The 17,379-nt window shown below is 47.7% G+C and overlaps 1 protein-coding gene across 1 annotated transcript in view; it reads left to right on the plus strand.

The window, feature by feature from the left end:
- The window catches only part of mindy2 (MINDY lysine 48 deubiquitinase 2), a 75,718-nt gene extending 58,876 nt beyond the window's left edge, over positions 1–16,842 (plus strand). The window contains exons 8-10 of the mRNA XM_084321989.1: positions 5,086–5,256; positions 15,999–16,092; positions 16,186–16,842. Coding sequence (XP_084178115.1) covers positions 5,086–5,256; positions 15,999–16,092; positions 16,186–16,283 — 363 coding nt within the window. The 3' untranslated portion in view covers positions 16,284–16,842. The remainder of the gene's footprint in view (positions 1–5,085; positions 5,257–15,998; positions 16,093–16,185) is intronic.
- The last annotated feature ends 537 nt before the right edge of the window (positions 16,843–17,379 follow it).

The raw sequence follows: 17,379 nt of genomic DNA on the forward strand, positions 1-17,379 counted from the left end.
AGTGCTTGGTGCGGCTGGGTGGCGCAGCGGACATTGCGCTCGTCACCAATGCAAGAGACACCGGGTTCGACTCCGGCTGTCGGCGTTGCCTCCGGCTTGGGCCAGCCGTCATACTAACTCAATTGGCAGAGTTAGCGGGTGGAAGTATATGGGTGGTAATCAGGACGTTGTGGACAGCGACTCCTACAGGTCGGTTGGGGACGCCTGCACAGCAGAGACAGGAAATGGCGGGGGTAGTGTGAGCCTCCCACACGTTACACCTCGCCAATGAGAGTCCGTGCTGGCAGGTGAAAAGATGTGACAGGCTGCCTCCTCGTGTATCGGAGGGGACACGTGATGCAAGGCTTCTATCCTCCCTACAACCGGCCAGTGGGGGGCATATGCGAGCAACGTTCAAGACAGGAGAGGGGAGAATTGGCACAGTGGAATTGGGATGGGAGAAAAATAGAAAAAGAGGAGAAAAAGTGGATAAAGAAAAGATAACAGTGCTTGAACAGATAAATGCATTCTCTCAAATTCATTCATCAAAAACGTCAAAGGCTTGCAATTTCTCATTCACTTTTCTCAGTAAGTCACGTCCACGTCATCAAATCCGTCAAACAGCGCATCTCCTCAGACATTTTCATCCCAGTTAGCAGTTACAATATCACAATAACGTGTGAGTGACAGTGATACAATTCAACAATCCACAGATTCAGATTTGTCGTAATTCACATCCACAATCCACGCATAAAGACGCTTAAATTTATGCTTGAATGAAACACAATCCGGGCGCTCCGTTAAGCGGAGCGCATAAAGACGCTTCAATTTATGCTTGAATAAAACAAATCCGGCCGCTCCGTTAAGCGGAGCTAGCACAGCGGAGAATATGAAATGAATCAGAGCCAAACACCCGATAGGTTTCATTCATTAAAAATATCCCCGCTGGATTCACATTTGCAATGCGCCGTTATTAAAATAACCACATAGTGTGTGTCGCAACTTGCGAGTGCCGTATAGCTATGACGTGCATTATTTAGGACAAAGTAAATCCATAGGCTGAATATGATTTATTATCAGCATTTTAGGTCTATTATTTTACATTTCAAAAGCCCCCTCTATAAAAACGAAGGACAAAAACATAATTCAGAATGGTATAATGGGATCTATGAGGAAGGGAGCTGGCTTTTCTTTGCGAGGGCGTGGCCAGTTTATCCAGCTAACTGAACTAAACCCTGCGCTGGAGCAGGTTCAAACTTTTTGATCTGTTGCCATAGAAACGTGCTTCGTGGAACCGAAAGGTCTGACTTATGTCGAGTTATCCTGAAAATTATCCGGCTAACTCAGTTAGCCAGGTACGAGGAACACTTGAGCACTGATGACTCTGACTTGGACTCGAGCATTGACTGCCTTCGGACTCGGAAGGTGCAGACGAGGACTTGGACTTGTTTTTTTTTAATAATTTTTAGCATTTTTACAGCTTTATTGGTCACGCAGGACCGACAGAGGAGAAGGCGAACTGGAGGAGAGGTGGGGAGGACATGCGACAAATAACGACGGGAGCTGGGATTGAACCCGGGTCGGCCGTGTAGCGAGTCACTATGGTATGCGCCACGAGGGCGCCCCTGGACTTGGACTTGTTAATTGATAAATACAGTAAATGTTTTGTAATGGGCCCTAATAATTTGGAATAAGATATTGATGGCTAGTGCATTTGTTTGGCTATTGTGTCACAAAGTAAATAAACTCCCTTTGAAATGGTGACCGCTGTGTCTTTATGTTTAATGTAGATCTTTTTTTATTTGTATGTCAGCTCTTTGACTGCCAGAGTGGAGTGGACTCAACTTTGATGACTTGGACTTGGACTCGGACTAGGGTAATGGGGACTCGACTCTGGCTCTTCTTTGGTGACATGGACTCTGACTCGAACACTGGGGACTCGAGACTCGACTCGGACTCGAGATTTAGTGACTCGATTACAACACTGGCCAGAAGTACATGTTAAATTACATTTGATTTGATGTTTCTTTCAACACTGCAGCCTGCTGGATCAGGAGGCGGGGGGACTTTATACTGTTGTCACATTCTTTTCATACAGACACAGAGCCAGTTTCTTACATGAGTCAGTGGCTTTGATGAAAAGACAAAATGGCTGCAGCTGACGAGGGCAGACTGACTCGTTCTCTAGTGTTGAACAGATGGGATAGGTGTGTTTTCAGCTTCAAGTATCCATTAAGCATATGCAATGTACTGTAACTGACCTATATGACAGAGACGACGCGCTCAAGTCAAAATGTTGTTGGGGATACCTTGTGCTTCCCTCAGGCGTCCTGTTCTGCCCCAGTTGGACACAGTTCCACTGTCAGAATAGTAGGGGAAAGGTCCTCAATAATAGATGTGTAAAAGCTCACAGGCAGACAGACTGCCCCAGTTGGACACAGAATCACACCCTCTGATTGAGACATCTTAACTCAATCTGCGCCAACAACGTTTCGTGTTTGCTCGACAACCGCTGAGCGCCAACCGCGTATATATATGTTATTTGGTCCGTTTTCCTTTTTTTCGATTTTAATATTCTTTTCAATGTCACGGACCTGTATGTTGCCGTTAAAAAGGCATACTGGGACGCCTGTTACTGTTCCGCAACTGTAAGTTACTTCCGGGGTAGGCCTGATTGGCCCCGACAGGCACGTGACAGGCGCGGCCACGCCCCGCGGCAGCCTCAGGACGCGCAACGAGGCTGCTGAGAGCTGAGCTGCAATGCGGAAATAGGCTGTCTATTGCCATTCTCTAAGACAAACTCTAACCTTAACCAGCTCCTTAACAGCGCCTAAACTTAACCCTTTAACCTTAAGCAACTCCGAAACTATGCCTAACCTTAACCTTAACCATGCCTAACCTTAACCATAAGGCATAACCAACTCCGAAAGAATATTGCCATTCTCTAAGACAAACTCTAACCTTAACCAGCTCCTTAACAGCGCCTAAACTTAACCCTTTAACCTTAAGCAACTCCGAAACTATGCCTAACCTTAACCTTAACCATGCCTAACCTTAACCATAAGGCATAACCAACTCCGAAAGAATATTGCCATTCTCTAAGACAAACTCTAACCTTAACCAGCTCCTTAACAGCGCCTAAACTTAACCCTTTAACCTTAAGCAACTCCGAAACTATGCCTAACCTTAACCTTAACCATGCCTAACCTTAACCATAAGGCATAACCAACTCCGAAAGAATATTGCCATTCTCTAAGACAAACTCTAACCTTAACCAGCTCCTTAACAGCGCCTAAACTTAACCCTTTAACCTTAAGCAACTCCGAAACTATGCCTAACCTTAACCTTAACCATGCCTAACCTTAACCATAAGGCTTTTCAATGTGATCGAGTGAACTTCTAGGCTTCCCTGTACTAACATTTAAATATAAATGATTTAAATGTAACACACGGTCTGGAACAGGGTTTACTCCACTCTCGATACTACCACCTAGCCGGATCTGGCCGGTACTGCACCCTTGGGGTCCCAGTAGCCTGTTACTGTTCCGCAACTGTAAGTTACTTCCGGGGTAGGCCTGATTGGCCCCGACAGGCACGTGACACGATGCATGTGTTGTGCCGGATTATGTCGTGGACCAGATGGACATCAGATGGACCAGATGGCGATCAAACAATTGGAATATTCTTTTTGGAATAGCCCCGATTAAAGGTAAGGACTATCTGACATCAATTCCAGCTTGATCGTATACATGAAAACATTTATTATTTTTTGCATCTTGGACAGAAGATAGTTACTATTACCATAGTATTGTATCCATAGCTATAATATAGAATATAGATATAGCTCTACAAACAAAAAACAAAAGCGTGGCCTAGCTAGAACAGGATGAGGAAAATCCCTGGCGCTGAATGAGTTAATGGCTGCTTAGCAGATCCCTGGGATCTACGGTGCCCCCCTCTGTTCTGTGTGCTGCTTCTCTTCCATTACTTCTTCAATAATGCATGGGGTCTCCCGAGTCGTCCACTGGATCCAGGGCTGTCCTCTTATTGGTCGGACAGTTAGGTCCGAACAGCTTGTCTTCCTTGGTTTATGCTCTTGCATGCGCGCATACACACACTTTTACTTAAACCACATTGCATTGACTTAAATTCATTATAGCCCCTAACCTTAACCTCAACCCACACGTCAAACCAAAGGTTGCTCTTTGATGGCATTACATATTCCTCTACCTTTAACCACTGACCAAACAAATCTGCTTTCTCCAAATTGGGGACAAGACTTTGGACAAGCCATCCCCAATCAACTGGTCTTTAGTCATAAATGCATCCAACACACACACATACACAATATGATGGACATTAGTCCCACATGCTGGTCCAGTCTCTCATGCACAAGATATATTGTATAATTGTAAGAACCATTTAAGACAGTCGGCTGTACTCTTTGTAAGAAGTTTCACTAAGTAAAGCAGTTTTAAAAATCCAAGCAGTTTTCAATAAACAAAGCATTATTTTGTCTTGTCAGATGTGCGTCTTCATTAATAGACCATTTTACACAGCAAACGTATTGACGTTTTCATAGCAGGGTAGACAGCTGTAACTAATAACATTAATGACTGCTCCATTTCTGTTTACAGTAGGCGTGCCAGTGAGCCAACGTGCACGACATCAAGGCTCTGGCACCGCAACAGACTGAGTATCAGCCCCAGCTGTGTTTACCTCGCTATGACCACGTCAAAATATCTGCTGCAAAAATGTCACTCGTTCATCTTTGGATGTATTAGGAAATGAGCACATGGCAGCATTAGAGTTGGTGTCACACTCAATCAATCAATCAATCAATCAATCAATCAATCAATCAATCAATCAATCAAATTGAATTATATAGCACATAGCCGATCTGAGGGCCCTGACGTTGGTATAGGGGGTGAGTAAGCAGGGGCCTTACCATTAAGGGCTTTGTAGACCAATAGGAGAACCTTGAAATCTATTCTATAGCACTGATGTAACAGATGCCCTTCTTTCTCTCTCTCTCTCTCTCTCTCTCTCTCTGTGCGTGTGCATGTGTGTGTGTGTGCATGTGCTTGTATGTGTGTGTGTGTCTAGGACTATCTGATGGCGCTGTCGCTGCAACAGGAGCAGCAGAGCCAGGACCTGCAGTGGGAGCATCTCCCCGAGGGCATCAGTGACCTAGAGTTGGCCAAGAAGCTCCAGGAGGAGGAGGACCGGCGCGCTTCACAGTACTACCAGGAGCAGGAGCAGGCTGCAGCCGCACAGGTGGAGGAGGAGGGCCTGAGGGGGGTGGGGGTAGGAGGAGGAGGAGGAAACGGAGACGGAGGAGAATTCATTGAATGTGGCAGATGATGCCCACTGAATCACCTTTTGAAGGAGCGAGGAGAAAGATGAGAGTAGGAGGGGACTGAGATGCACGTGGCACTGACGATAAGATAAGATATTCCTTTATTGATCCCCTTGGGGAAATTTGGGCATCATAGCAGGGGAGGGGATGTACAGATATGGGCAGGGTAATGGTAGAAAGACATAAATATAGGCAATACAATTTGATTTGAATATAAAGATATGAGAAAGATAAACGGTGTAAACAATATAATTAACTCTGAATATAAAAATAAAGGTGAACAAAGGTGCAGATGAGGGTCTGTATACCCTATCGGTTATATTATTATTGTAACTGAGGGGTACAATTCCCTGACTGTATTACTAGATATGATACTTACTACCACTACCTTTGTACTTAATATTCGGCCACCCAGTACACGGCATAAATATATTATCATGAACACTCTCACGTAGATGAAACGGATCCAACACAAATGTACGAATTAGAAACAGGTCTTTATTGCCTACACAGCGATGGTGTGTAGACTAAACACTTAATCACTTAATTACATTTATGAATTGAAATAGTATGCACTTTTATGGCAAGGAGTATTCGTCGGTATATCAATAGATAATGTCCAATCTCTGAAGGCGCAGGTGGCAAACATACGACCTGGAATAGCTAAGGAACAACAGCAATGATACTTCAATGATTATAGGCTGGATACACTAGAGGGGGTTAATCCGGTCGATTGTAAGCCGACAGGAGTAGGAGGGGGGGGGGGGTAGAATCCAGCTGCCTCGTCCGGCCAAGGGTATCCCAGGAGAACCCACTGTAGTGCCGTTCAATGCGCCGGCGATCCTTGGACCACAGATGAAAGCAGGTGGACTCTTTGTGGGCCGGCTCTCTCCGGTCCACGGGGGAGAGATGTGGAGAGACCTCGTCTTGCAGAGCGTCTCCTCACCTTGTGTCCTCTCCAGGGGGGGGGGTTCCAACACACGGTAGTGTCGGGGGTCTTTATCCATAGAATAATCAAAGTATCCAAAGCATAATCCGTGCCTGGGAAGGCGGGCTGTCGTCGGTAGAATAATCCGGTATACAGGTCCACTCGCTCGTCGGCTCTGGGGCTCCTCGGGTGCAGCTTCACATAGGGTCAACCACCCTGGGTAAGCAGCCAGTTCTCTGCCCGAAACGATGGGGTACTGACTACGGTAGTATTCTCACCGCACGAAGCACTATATATTAACAGACTATTATTAGCTTAATAGACTACGTCCAACTCGACGATATAGTGCCAAATATGACTATTCAAATATTAATATACACGATGTCTCAATACCGATGGTAGGCGAACTTGGCCTTACTCCCACACGTGGCATCGCGGGGAGGCTTTACGTCTGTGACTCTATTGGAGGGTAAGAAACTGGACTGAAAAGAAAGTCCTACTTTAGTAGCGCAGTATATATACGCACTATGAACAAATAGTCCCATTAGTGGTGCGGTAGCCAAATTCCTACGCGGAACTAGGACTTGTTCGTACATGTCGAGCGGTACGTCTGAACTGGGTCTGAGGGGTATGGCAGCCTGGCACCAAGGTCTCGACCAATAGTAGAATGGAGACTATTATGGGATGTTCAGTAGGCTAGAATGGATATTCAATGCATATTGTACAAGGAATATACAAGGGATATCAGGGAATATTAGAGAATATACAAATACAATTAAATATATATATATAAATAAATATATATATTCGGTTTAATCTGGCCCTTCACAACAGCCACCCCCTGAATAGGTCCCAGACCTAATCAGTTAAACGGAGACAGATTAATCGCGTTGTCTATTTACACATAAGGGTTTGCTGTAGGGGTCAGTCAACTTCACAAAGTCATAGGGTTGTAGGGTCATGGTCATCATCGATTGTGTCTGGGAGTCGAGGCAGTTCTATGAGCCTTGCCACGGGACGGGTGTAAGTGCGACCCTGGACGAGCACTTCAGCTGCTCGGACCTTGCCGTCGGCACCGGTGATCACTTTGCTTACGCGGCCGACCGGCCACATAGCTCTGGGCAGTGATTGATCAATAATCATGACGACTGTTCCTTCTGTCAAATTGTCTCTCTCCTTTACCCACTTCTGGCGGGTCTGTAGAGACGGTAGGTAGTGCAGTAGGAAACTGTTCCAAAACTTGTCGGCTAATACTTGGCTGTACCTCCACATTCGTCGGCCGTTCGCTTCTTCAGGCCGGTACATTGTCTGGGGTAATGTGGGATCTAGCCGCCCCATCAGGAGTGTGTTGGGGTCTCTGCGTAGGCGACCACCCACTCTGATGAGGGTGTGAGCGTCGCTCTCGGGGGCCAGATGAATTAATCTGCTGTCGGATGGGACGGGCTTTCCTCCCTGTAGACAGGCCAATTCATCGGGGAACGAGTCTCTCTGGGCTCGCTGCAGTAGAAGCAATTCTGCTTCCTCGTAGTTAGCTGCTGACATATCAGCGGGGGACTTGCACTCCGGGTGGTACCGCAGGAATGTTCTTTGTTGTGCACTCTCTATGGACGTGCAATCGTTTATGTTAGGGTCGGTGGAGGCTACGGTGCTCAATCCACAGAACACAGACTTCTTAATTTCCACCTCCTCTGGACTGGCTTCCCTCGGGATAGGCATGGGCCACTGTCCTTCCGGGAGTCTTAGGAATGCGGGGCCGTCACTGTAGACATTGCGACGGGTGAGGTCATCCAGGGGCATCCCTCGGGTTATGACGTCAGCTGGGTTCTGTTTTGTATCAACGTAGCGCCACTCTGTTTCTCCGGTTAACTCTTCGGTTAAGTCTTGAATCTCGGTGACTCTGACTCCCACGAAGACTTTGTACTTGCATGAGTCCGATTTGATCCAGGCGAGTACCGTCGTGGAATCTGACCACAGGATTGTTCTAGACACCGGTATGGTGAGCTCACGTTGGATGAGCGTGGCTAGGTGCGCTCCGGCTAGGGCTGCGCAGAGCTCTAGACGTGGGATAGATTGTTGCTTGCGTGGGGCTACTCTCGAGCGGGCGAGGACAAATGCTGTGTAGATCTCTCCCCCTTGGTCTTGGGCCCGCAAGTAGGCTACTGATCCGTATGCGACCTCTGAGGCGTCACTGAAGACGTGCAAGTCCATTTTACATGTCTCTGGCCTCACCGTGGGTGGGAAGTAGCTTCGGCGCATATTAACGCCTGGGAGTGAGTGGAGCTCCATCTCCCACTCTCTCCAGGTGGATGCAAGGTGTGCGGGAATGGGGTCGTCCCAGCCCTGGTCCTTGTCCCACAATGCTCGTACAATCATTTTTGCCCTGGTGGTGTACGGTAGAATACATCCTAGCGGGTCATATTGTCGGGCGAGTGTTGTGTACACACTCCGTCTGGTGGTCGGCGCCGCCGCCGGCCTTCCCTGCTCCGTAGTCAGGGGCTTGTGTCTGTAGTGAAGCGAATCTGTTTTGAATCGCCACACCAATCCCAGGGTCATCTCCTGGGCTTCTCCCGGGATTGTAGCCATCCAGGTCTCGCTGCTGGCTGCCTTGTCCTCGGAGGAGAGGCTGCGCAGTACTTGCGGATCGCTGCTGGCCCACTGCCTGAGATCAAAGCCGCCTTTGATCAATGAGGCGCGGAGTTTAATCAGGAGAGCCTCGGCTTCTTCCTGGGTTGAAAGGCTTTGTAGACAGTTGTCTACGTAGAAGCTGTTCTTTACGCTGTGTCGGACCTCTTCGTCTGCTGCTGGGTCCTCTGCTACATGTTTCTGTAGTGCAAATGTCGCACAGCAGGGGCTGCACGTCGTTCCGAAGGGGAGGACTTCCCATTGGTAGATGGCTGGGTGCTCATCTCCTGTCTTCTCTCTCCATAGGAACCGTAACAGGGGCTTGTCCGCCTCTACTAATCTCACCTGCAGGAACATTCCTTTAATGTCCCCGCTGATGGCCACCTTTTCCTGGCGGAAGCGGAGTAGAACGCCGAGTAGGGAGGGGCCGAGTGTGGGACCGGGCAGTAACTCTTTATTCAGATTTTGGGATCCGATCTGGTAGCTGCAGTTAAATACTATGCGGTCTTTACCGTTGTGATGGACCTTGTGGTGGGGCACGTACCACGATTCAGTGGTCTGGTCAGCCTCTTTAATGTCCATCTTTGTGACGTGTCCCGCTGTGATGAGCTTCTCAATCTCAGCGCGGTATACACTCTCTTGGGCGGGGTTCTTGGCTAAGCGCCGCTCCGTGTTCAGCAGGTACCGTTCTATGGCGTCTGTCTTGGCGTGGAAAGTAGGCATTCCTTCTCGCCGCAGGAGTGGCGTGGCGTATCTCAACACGCCGTTGACCGGGACTCTCTTGGTCCCTGTCTCGAGGAGGTGAATGGCGTAAATGTCATCTTTAGAGCGAATGTCTTTCTTTCCATTCTTAAAGGGCATTTGTTCCAAGCTCCATAGCCGCTCTACGTGTTGCAGGAGTGCGGTTTCTCCCTCTGTGACTCGGGAGTGGAGACATCTAGTGGCTGTACTTCGGTTGAGAGATTTGGCGAGCGGGCCTTGGAGAGTCCATCCCAAACGGGTCTCGACTGCTGCAGGACAGCCTCGGGGTCCGGTATGAACCCGGTCTATCGGGACAATGAGGTCTGCATGGTCGGAGCCTATCAACAGGGTCGGCATAGCATTGTCTATGAGCGGGATCGGTAACTTGCGCAGATGTGCATATTTCTCCATCAGCTTGGCGACGGGGTATGTGTACCGCGACAGTCCTATTTCTTGGCTGGTGAAAGCGTCTGCAATCTGGTACCGTCGCTCAGGCTGGCCGCTTGCTGCGATAGAGAATGAGACATTCTCGCCCTTTATCGTCTTCAAATCTCGTCTTATTGTCCGAATTGTCATTTGGGTTTCGCTTCCCCGCAGCCCTAGCTGGGCCGCAGCGGAGGCGAGCAGCAGGGTCTTCTCTGACCCGTCATCGAGGACGGCGTAAGTGTCCAGGACTTTATTCTGGTAGCTTAGTGTCACACGCACTACTTTTAGGAGTACTCGGGCTCCACTGCTACTGGCGGGATCGATGTACATGACGCTCGCTTTGCGGCTGGATGGTGCAGGTGAAGGGCGCCGTCTGTTACTGTCGTGAAGTATGTCCAGATGGGCTCCATCGCACTTGGTGCACCTTTTCTTTAAGCGGCATTCGGCTGCCATGTGTGAGCGCGCACAGCGAAAACAGCGCTTGTTGGACTTTATCCATTGACCTGCTTCCTCCGCGTTCAGCTTGGGGAAGGAGTCACATTGCGCTAGCCAGTGTTCTTTCTCACAGTAGGGGCACACTATCTTCCACTTCTCCGTTCTGGAGGGGGTACTGTGGCTCCTGCTGCTCGGTACTGACTCCGATTGGTGCATCACAGTCACCGATCTTCTTCCATCATTTAGTCGTCTGGTTCCTTCTCTGGAGCCAGGGGTGCTCCGTCCGAATGTATCTAGCCGTAGGCTGCTGACTTCTCTCGCCAGGAAGTCCGCTAGATCGAGGAGGTTCGGTTCGGGGCCATTCGGGTCTCTGTGGTCCCTCTGCCGCCTAAAGCGCTCCTGACGAGCGGGCGGCAGCTTCTCCAGGATCCTTTCCACATTTGAGTTGGCGTAAAGTTCATGCTTCCCCTTCTCTCTTTGCGCTCCCAACATCCCTACCAGGGACTGCACTCTGATGGACAGGTCGTCCAGTGCTCGATTGTCTATTGCTGGGGGTAAGCGGTCGATGTGTCGGATCTCCTGGATCACGTAATCCCATATGCGCCCATACCTCTGGTCCAATGCTACCAGCGCTGCTGTGTATGGGGTGGTGGAAGTCGCGTAGGCGAGCGCTATATTATGTGCGCGGGGCACCTTTAAGTGCTGCAGTAGGATGGCGTATTTGTGGCGTTCATCCAATACATCCACCAACATGGTCTCCAGACACATGCGGAGTTCTGTATACTGGGCCCGGTTCTCTTGGGTGAAGTCGGGTACCATAGGCGTGCCAATGTATGACGCTGACTGTGGATACATCGGCGAGCGTTGGGGGAGAGGCCTCCTAGGCGAGTCTCCTCCCGCTTCTTGGTATGGGCTGGTACCGGCAGTGTACCATGGCCCGCTTGTCCAGGTGCTGTTCCTCGGTGCGGGTCGTGCGTCGTGCTCACCCGTGTATAGAGTCGGGGGTCTGTAGCGCAGCTCCGCGGGAGTATAGCCTGGGCTGTACCGGACCTCCTGGTCCGGTAGAGTACTGTGCTGTCTTCGGGCGTGGTTCTCCTCCTCTTCCTCTTCGTCTTCAGTTAGGTCATCCAGTGCTTGTAGTCTCTGGTTTAGCCTCTCCACAGGATATGCTGCTCCTTCCCGGTTGCTAGGTCTCGCTTGGACCGGTGGGGGGAGGTGGTCTGTGGGGGGTATAGACCTCGTCTGTTGGTCAAGTTCAGGGTTGTTTACTCGGCTAGGGGATGCCGCCCTGGAGGTGTGTCTAGACGAGTTTCTGGAGCCTCTGGCGGAGGGAGAGGGTGTTGTCCGTCTGATCAGCTGTTCTATTAGTTGCGCTTGCTGTCTGTCGCGCTCTGCGTCCCGTAGAGCACCAGCAGCTGCTCGCTGGCTGTCTGCTCGGTCTCGGGCCACATTCTCTTCCATCTGAATGCGTCTTATTTCTAGACGTATATGCTCTTCTTCGCTCCGCTGCTGGATCTGCAGTCGGTCGCGTTCAGCAGCGGCGTTCAGGCTGATGAGGAAGGCCTGCTGTAGGGTCCTCTCTGCCTCGCTGGGAGAAGGCGGTTGTATAGGGGAGCCTTCCCTCGGGGTACTCCTTGCGGAGCCTTGGAGCTCTATCTCCACGGTGCTCTCCCCGTCTTCTTCCGTGCCGAGTTCTCTCTCGGTAGCGTTGTATTCCTCCCGGGACTCATCGGGGACTACTTCTTCAGTACTGGCGGGGTGTGTAGTCATGTCTGGTTCCCACTGGTCCCCACCGTGAACTTGGTCAGTTACATTAGAGCCCGTAGGGGCCTCTATGGTCGGGGTAGTCTGGGCGTTGGGGTTAGACATACTTTTACTTTCTAGTTTTACCGCGTTTACTGTTAGTAGAAGACTAGGTTGTTGACTGACAGCGTAAGCCTCTAAGTACTGAGGGAGCCGTCGTTCGCGCTGCGGGCGTTGGTTAGGAGGATCGTTTCGTGGAGTGTTCATCATAGGCCATTTCAATATTAATAACACTATATTAATATTACACTAATTACCCTCCGGCTCGAAGGACCAATTTTAACTGAGGGGTACAATTCCCTGACTGTATTACTAGATATGATACTTACTACCACTACCTTTGTACTTAATATTCGGCCACCCAGTACACGGCATAAATATATTATCATGAACACTCTCACGTAGATGAAACGGATCCAACACAAATGTACGAATTAGAAACAGGTCTTTATTGCCTACACAGCGATGGTGTGTAGACTAAACACTTAATCACTTAATTACATTTATGAATTGAAATAGTATGCACTTTTATGGCAAGGAGTATTCGTCGGTATATCAATAGATAATGTCCAATCTCTGAAGGCGCAGGTGGCAAACATACGACCTGGAATAGCTAAGGAACAACAGCAATGATACTTCAATGATTATAGGCTGGATACACTAGAGGGGGTTAATCCGGTCGATTGTAAGCCGACAGGAGTAGGAGGGGGGGGGGGGGTAGAATCCAGCTGCCTCGTCCGGCCAAGGGTATCCCAGGAGAACCCACTGTAGTGCCGTTCAATGCGCCGGCGATCCTTGGACCACAGATGAAAGCAGGTGGACTCTTTGTGGGCCGGCTCTCTCCGGTCCACGGGGGAGAGATGTGGAGAGACCTCGTCTTGCAGAGCGTCTCCTCACCTTGTGTCCTCTCCAGGGGGGGGGGTTCCAACACACGGTAGTGTCGGGGGTCTTTATCCATAGAATAATCAAAGTATCCAAAGCATAATCCGTGCCTGGGAAGGCGGGCTGTCGTCGGTAGAATAATCCGGTATACTCGTCGGGCTCGTCGGCTCTGGGGCTCCTCGGGTGCAGCTTCACATAGGGTCAACCACCCTGGGTAAGCAGCCAGTTCTCTGCCCGAAACGATGGGGTACTGACTACGGTAGTATTCTCACCGCACGAAGCACTATATATTAACAGACTATTATTAGCTTAATAGACTACGTCCAACTCGACGATATAGTGCCAAATATGACTATTCAAATATTAATATACACGATGTCTCAATACCGATGGTAGGCGAACTTGGCCTTACTCCCACACGTGGCATCGCGGGGAGGCTTTACGTCTGTGACTCTATTGGAGGGTAAGAAACTGGACTGAAAAGAAAGTCCTACTTTAGTAGCGCAGTATATATACGCACTATGAACAAATAGTCCCATTAGTGGTGCGGTAGCCAAATTCCTACGCGGAACTAGGACTTGTTCGTACATGTCGAGCGGTACGTCTGAACTGGGTCTGAGGGGTATGGCAGCCTGGCACCAAGGTCTCGACCAATAGTAGAATGGAGACTATTATGGGATGTTCAGTAGGCTAGAATGGATATTCAATGCATATTGTACAAGGAATATACAAGGGATATCAGGGAATATTAGAGAATATACAAATACAATTAAATATATATATATAAATAAATATATATATTCGGTTTAATCTGGCCCTTCACAACAATTATGTTACAATAAATATAGGCAATAAAGAAATTCAAACTTTTGATTCCTGTAGACCTTTACAGCTGCATTTTCAGTCGCTAGGCAACAACGTTGTTCTAGTTGCACATCTGGTCAACAACAATGAAACGCGAAAGCTCTGACAAGCAGCTCATGTAACGCTGAAAGGAACACAGCAACATTGTGGGAAATGCGCTTTCCGTCTTCTCCAGAGTCAGACAAGAAGATGGATACACATTCCCTCTGTGTGCGTTCAGTAGAAAGCTATCCGTCTGCAAGCTAGCCTAGCTTAGCACACATTAATGGAAGCAGATATGGACCACTAGCCTGGCTGTTGGTCAAAAACACCTCTCCCGGAGTTTTAAGCTAGGCTAGTGGTCAGTATCCTTTTAAGCTATATAGGTAACAAGTGGTAGGTAAGTGGTATGTTTTTATTAAAATGTGTTAAATAGCTTTACATTCCGACAGCCATCACTGATATAGAGTGTTTGGTTAGTAATATGGGTCTCTCAGTCCCTCCGCTCTGCAGTAAGCAGAAAATACAATTTCTGGTATCCCTTCCCACTTTATCCAATCAGGAGAGAGAACCCTAGATATTTTTACTTATTTCAAGAAATCTTGCCAAGCCAAGAGTGTAGAGCTATTATTTTAACATGTAGACCACTTATTTTAACAAACAAAAGAATACCATTTACAGCACCTTTACGTCCTGATTTTTCTGAATATTGTCAGCTATTGAGATTAGTTTTAGCAGCTTACTGTGCAGGAGGGGGTTGTTTTCTCTGATCCATTACATACATACCATCTAAAATGAAGGTCTGCTGTTTAGCTGAAGGAATAAACCAGTAATGCTTGTATTGCTGCAGTCATACTCTATGATTGCACACCACCAGTAAACTCCAGGGTCTGTAGCACCCATTTCATCAGTACTTCTAGCCTATTATAGCAAATATTTCCAAGGACCAACCTGAATCATACATACATATTGAATAGAATAGAAGTACTTTATTAATCCCGAGGGAAATTCAGCACCACAGATCGCTCACAGTAAACATTTAGTTAGTCAAAAATAAGAATACACATTAAAAGATATACATTCTAAAATACACAGTCCGAAAATATACAGGAAAATGTAATTGTTTTCGAAATATTGAAAAGGTCTGATATGTTTTATCAATTTATTTATAAAATATGTATTCTATTTGTTTTTTTTACATCCCATAAACCTAATGGTAAAATTTGTAGACCAACATCAGATGACAAACACAAAGCACTATAACACCAATAGTTCTACATTCTAAAACCTGCCCTGCTCATTCAAGTGAACACCGACCCATCCAAAACAAATAAACAGAAATAGAAACTTGAATTACCCAACTTACACATTTTAAAGCATTCTAAAAAGAACCGCCTCTTGCTAAAGCGCAGCAAGCCTGTGTTAGTCAGCCAACTTGGCCAACAACCTGCATAGCAGAATAATGTTACAGTCGGCAGAAACGAGAAACACAAGTAGATCGGCTCGGTAGGGAAGCTACAGCGAACGTCAGCAAGCCCACACAATATCTATAACCTCTTTGCCGACCTGCGCTCCAAAAGGTTGTCATTGTTACTGCAAATGGTGTGTCAAATAACAATCTTCCTTAATTAATTTAGGTTTATCAAACTAATTGCAATTTCATATTCAGTATATTTCTTTGATTTTGCATCTTAATGGATGAGTTGAGCGGAAGACCCAACATTTATGTCCAAGTAAAATGTTACTGTACTGACACTGCAGATGTTTAAGTGGAAGATTATATTGATTGTTATTCATTGGGGAATTGCCTATAAAAGGTCCACACCCAAGTCCGTATGTGTGGGCCCATGTGGAGGCAGGATTTTACTGATGGACCCTTTTGAAAAATATCAGAAATGACATTTCCCTGATGAACAAGGTCCCGGGCGCCGGGTAGCATCGTTGACCGTCCCGTTCTCCTCCCCTGTGTGTTTCACGTAGCAGGGTCAGCAGGAGGCGGCGGAAGGAGGAGACGAGGCAGACAGAGGAGCGGTGGGACCGGTGGCGGCAGGAGCAGGGGCAGGAGGAGGAGGAGGTGGAGGAGGAGGAGGAGGAGGAGGAGGAGGAGGAGGAGGAGGAGGAGGAGGAGGAGGAGTGGTGGTGGGAGCAGGAGCAGGGGCAGGAGCAGGAGCGGCAGCTGGAGGAATGACCAGCCCTGGCAAACAGTCCGCGGAGCGCAAACCCAAGAAGGAACCCAAGGATAAAGACAAATGCGTTATTTTGTAACATAGAACGGGTGTGTGCGTATGTGTGTGTTTTTGTGAGTGTGTGTGTGTTTGTTTGTGAGACGGGGGGGCGTTTGTTTCTTAATAGGTGTGGCACCCAGTGCTCAGCCCCAACTTGAATATGAAGCGGGACGGAGAGAGTGAGAGAGTGAGACAGAGAGACAGAGACAGAGTGACAGAGGAGTTGCCCGTTCCCAAACCACTGGTGCCTGCCATCCTCTCCTCAGTGGCCCCTGGACAGCGGAGGAAGGGACACTATGACGACGACCACTTAAATCCTTTCGTAGAGTTGGCCAAACTTTGTTACACAGTCGCACAGTGCACTATATTTGTGACGCGGGGGTCAAGTTTCGGGGTGATTATATTTTATAGCAAAAAGACAAGAAAATGGAAAGAAACAAGATGTCACCCTCTCATGACACCATGTCTTTTTTCTTTTATGAAACATTGTTATTCACTTTTTTCAATATTATTGCAGTTTATAAGCTATTTTTTGGTATTAAACAGAGCATTATGTAGGTAGACCTGCTTTTGTTTTGTGTTTTCTGAAACATATGAGTGACAGGACACATAAATAATGTTATTATAAATAACCAAGACTTTGGCCATGGTGTTTTTTTTTTTTTTTGCTGAGGCAACAAGATGATCTGTATGAAATATTTATGCCTCTATAATTGATGCCAAGTTACACATTTTTACTTTGTCCAGTATGTACGTTTGAGAGAAAGAGAGAGAGGGAGCGCTTAGGGGAGAGGTTTTGATTTTGTGTAAATTGAAAGGGATTTTGTTTCCTCATAATATTGCCTGTTGGAAATTAATGTGATAACACTTGTCGTGTCGTATCCCCTTCTAAACACTAAACCCTTTTTATTCCAATGGATTTCAAAAGGGTTACTGATGCCAGATAGCTGCAGTGCAACATACTAATCATCACTTACCCCTGTTCAGATTTGCCTTACCAGAGTATGGCAGTGTTGAATTCTGCTCTGTCTGAATGTGGTCGTGTGTTTGTGGTCGTGTGTGTGTTGTCTCATTGGCTCCGCATGACATTCTTCATTTCAATTGGGAAATAGCCAAACATGTTTTATTTTATATTA

This window comes from Notolepis coatsorum, assembly GCF_963971535.1.
Source record: "Notolepis coatsorum genome assembly, chromosome: 1".
In the NCBI taxonomy this organism is placed as follows: Eukaryota; Metazoa; Chordata; class Actinopteri; order Aulopiformes; family Paralepididae; genus Notolepis; species Notolepis coatsorum.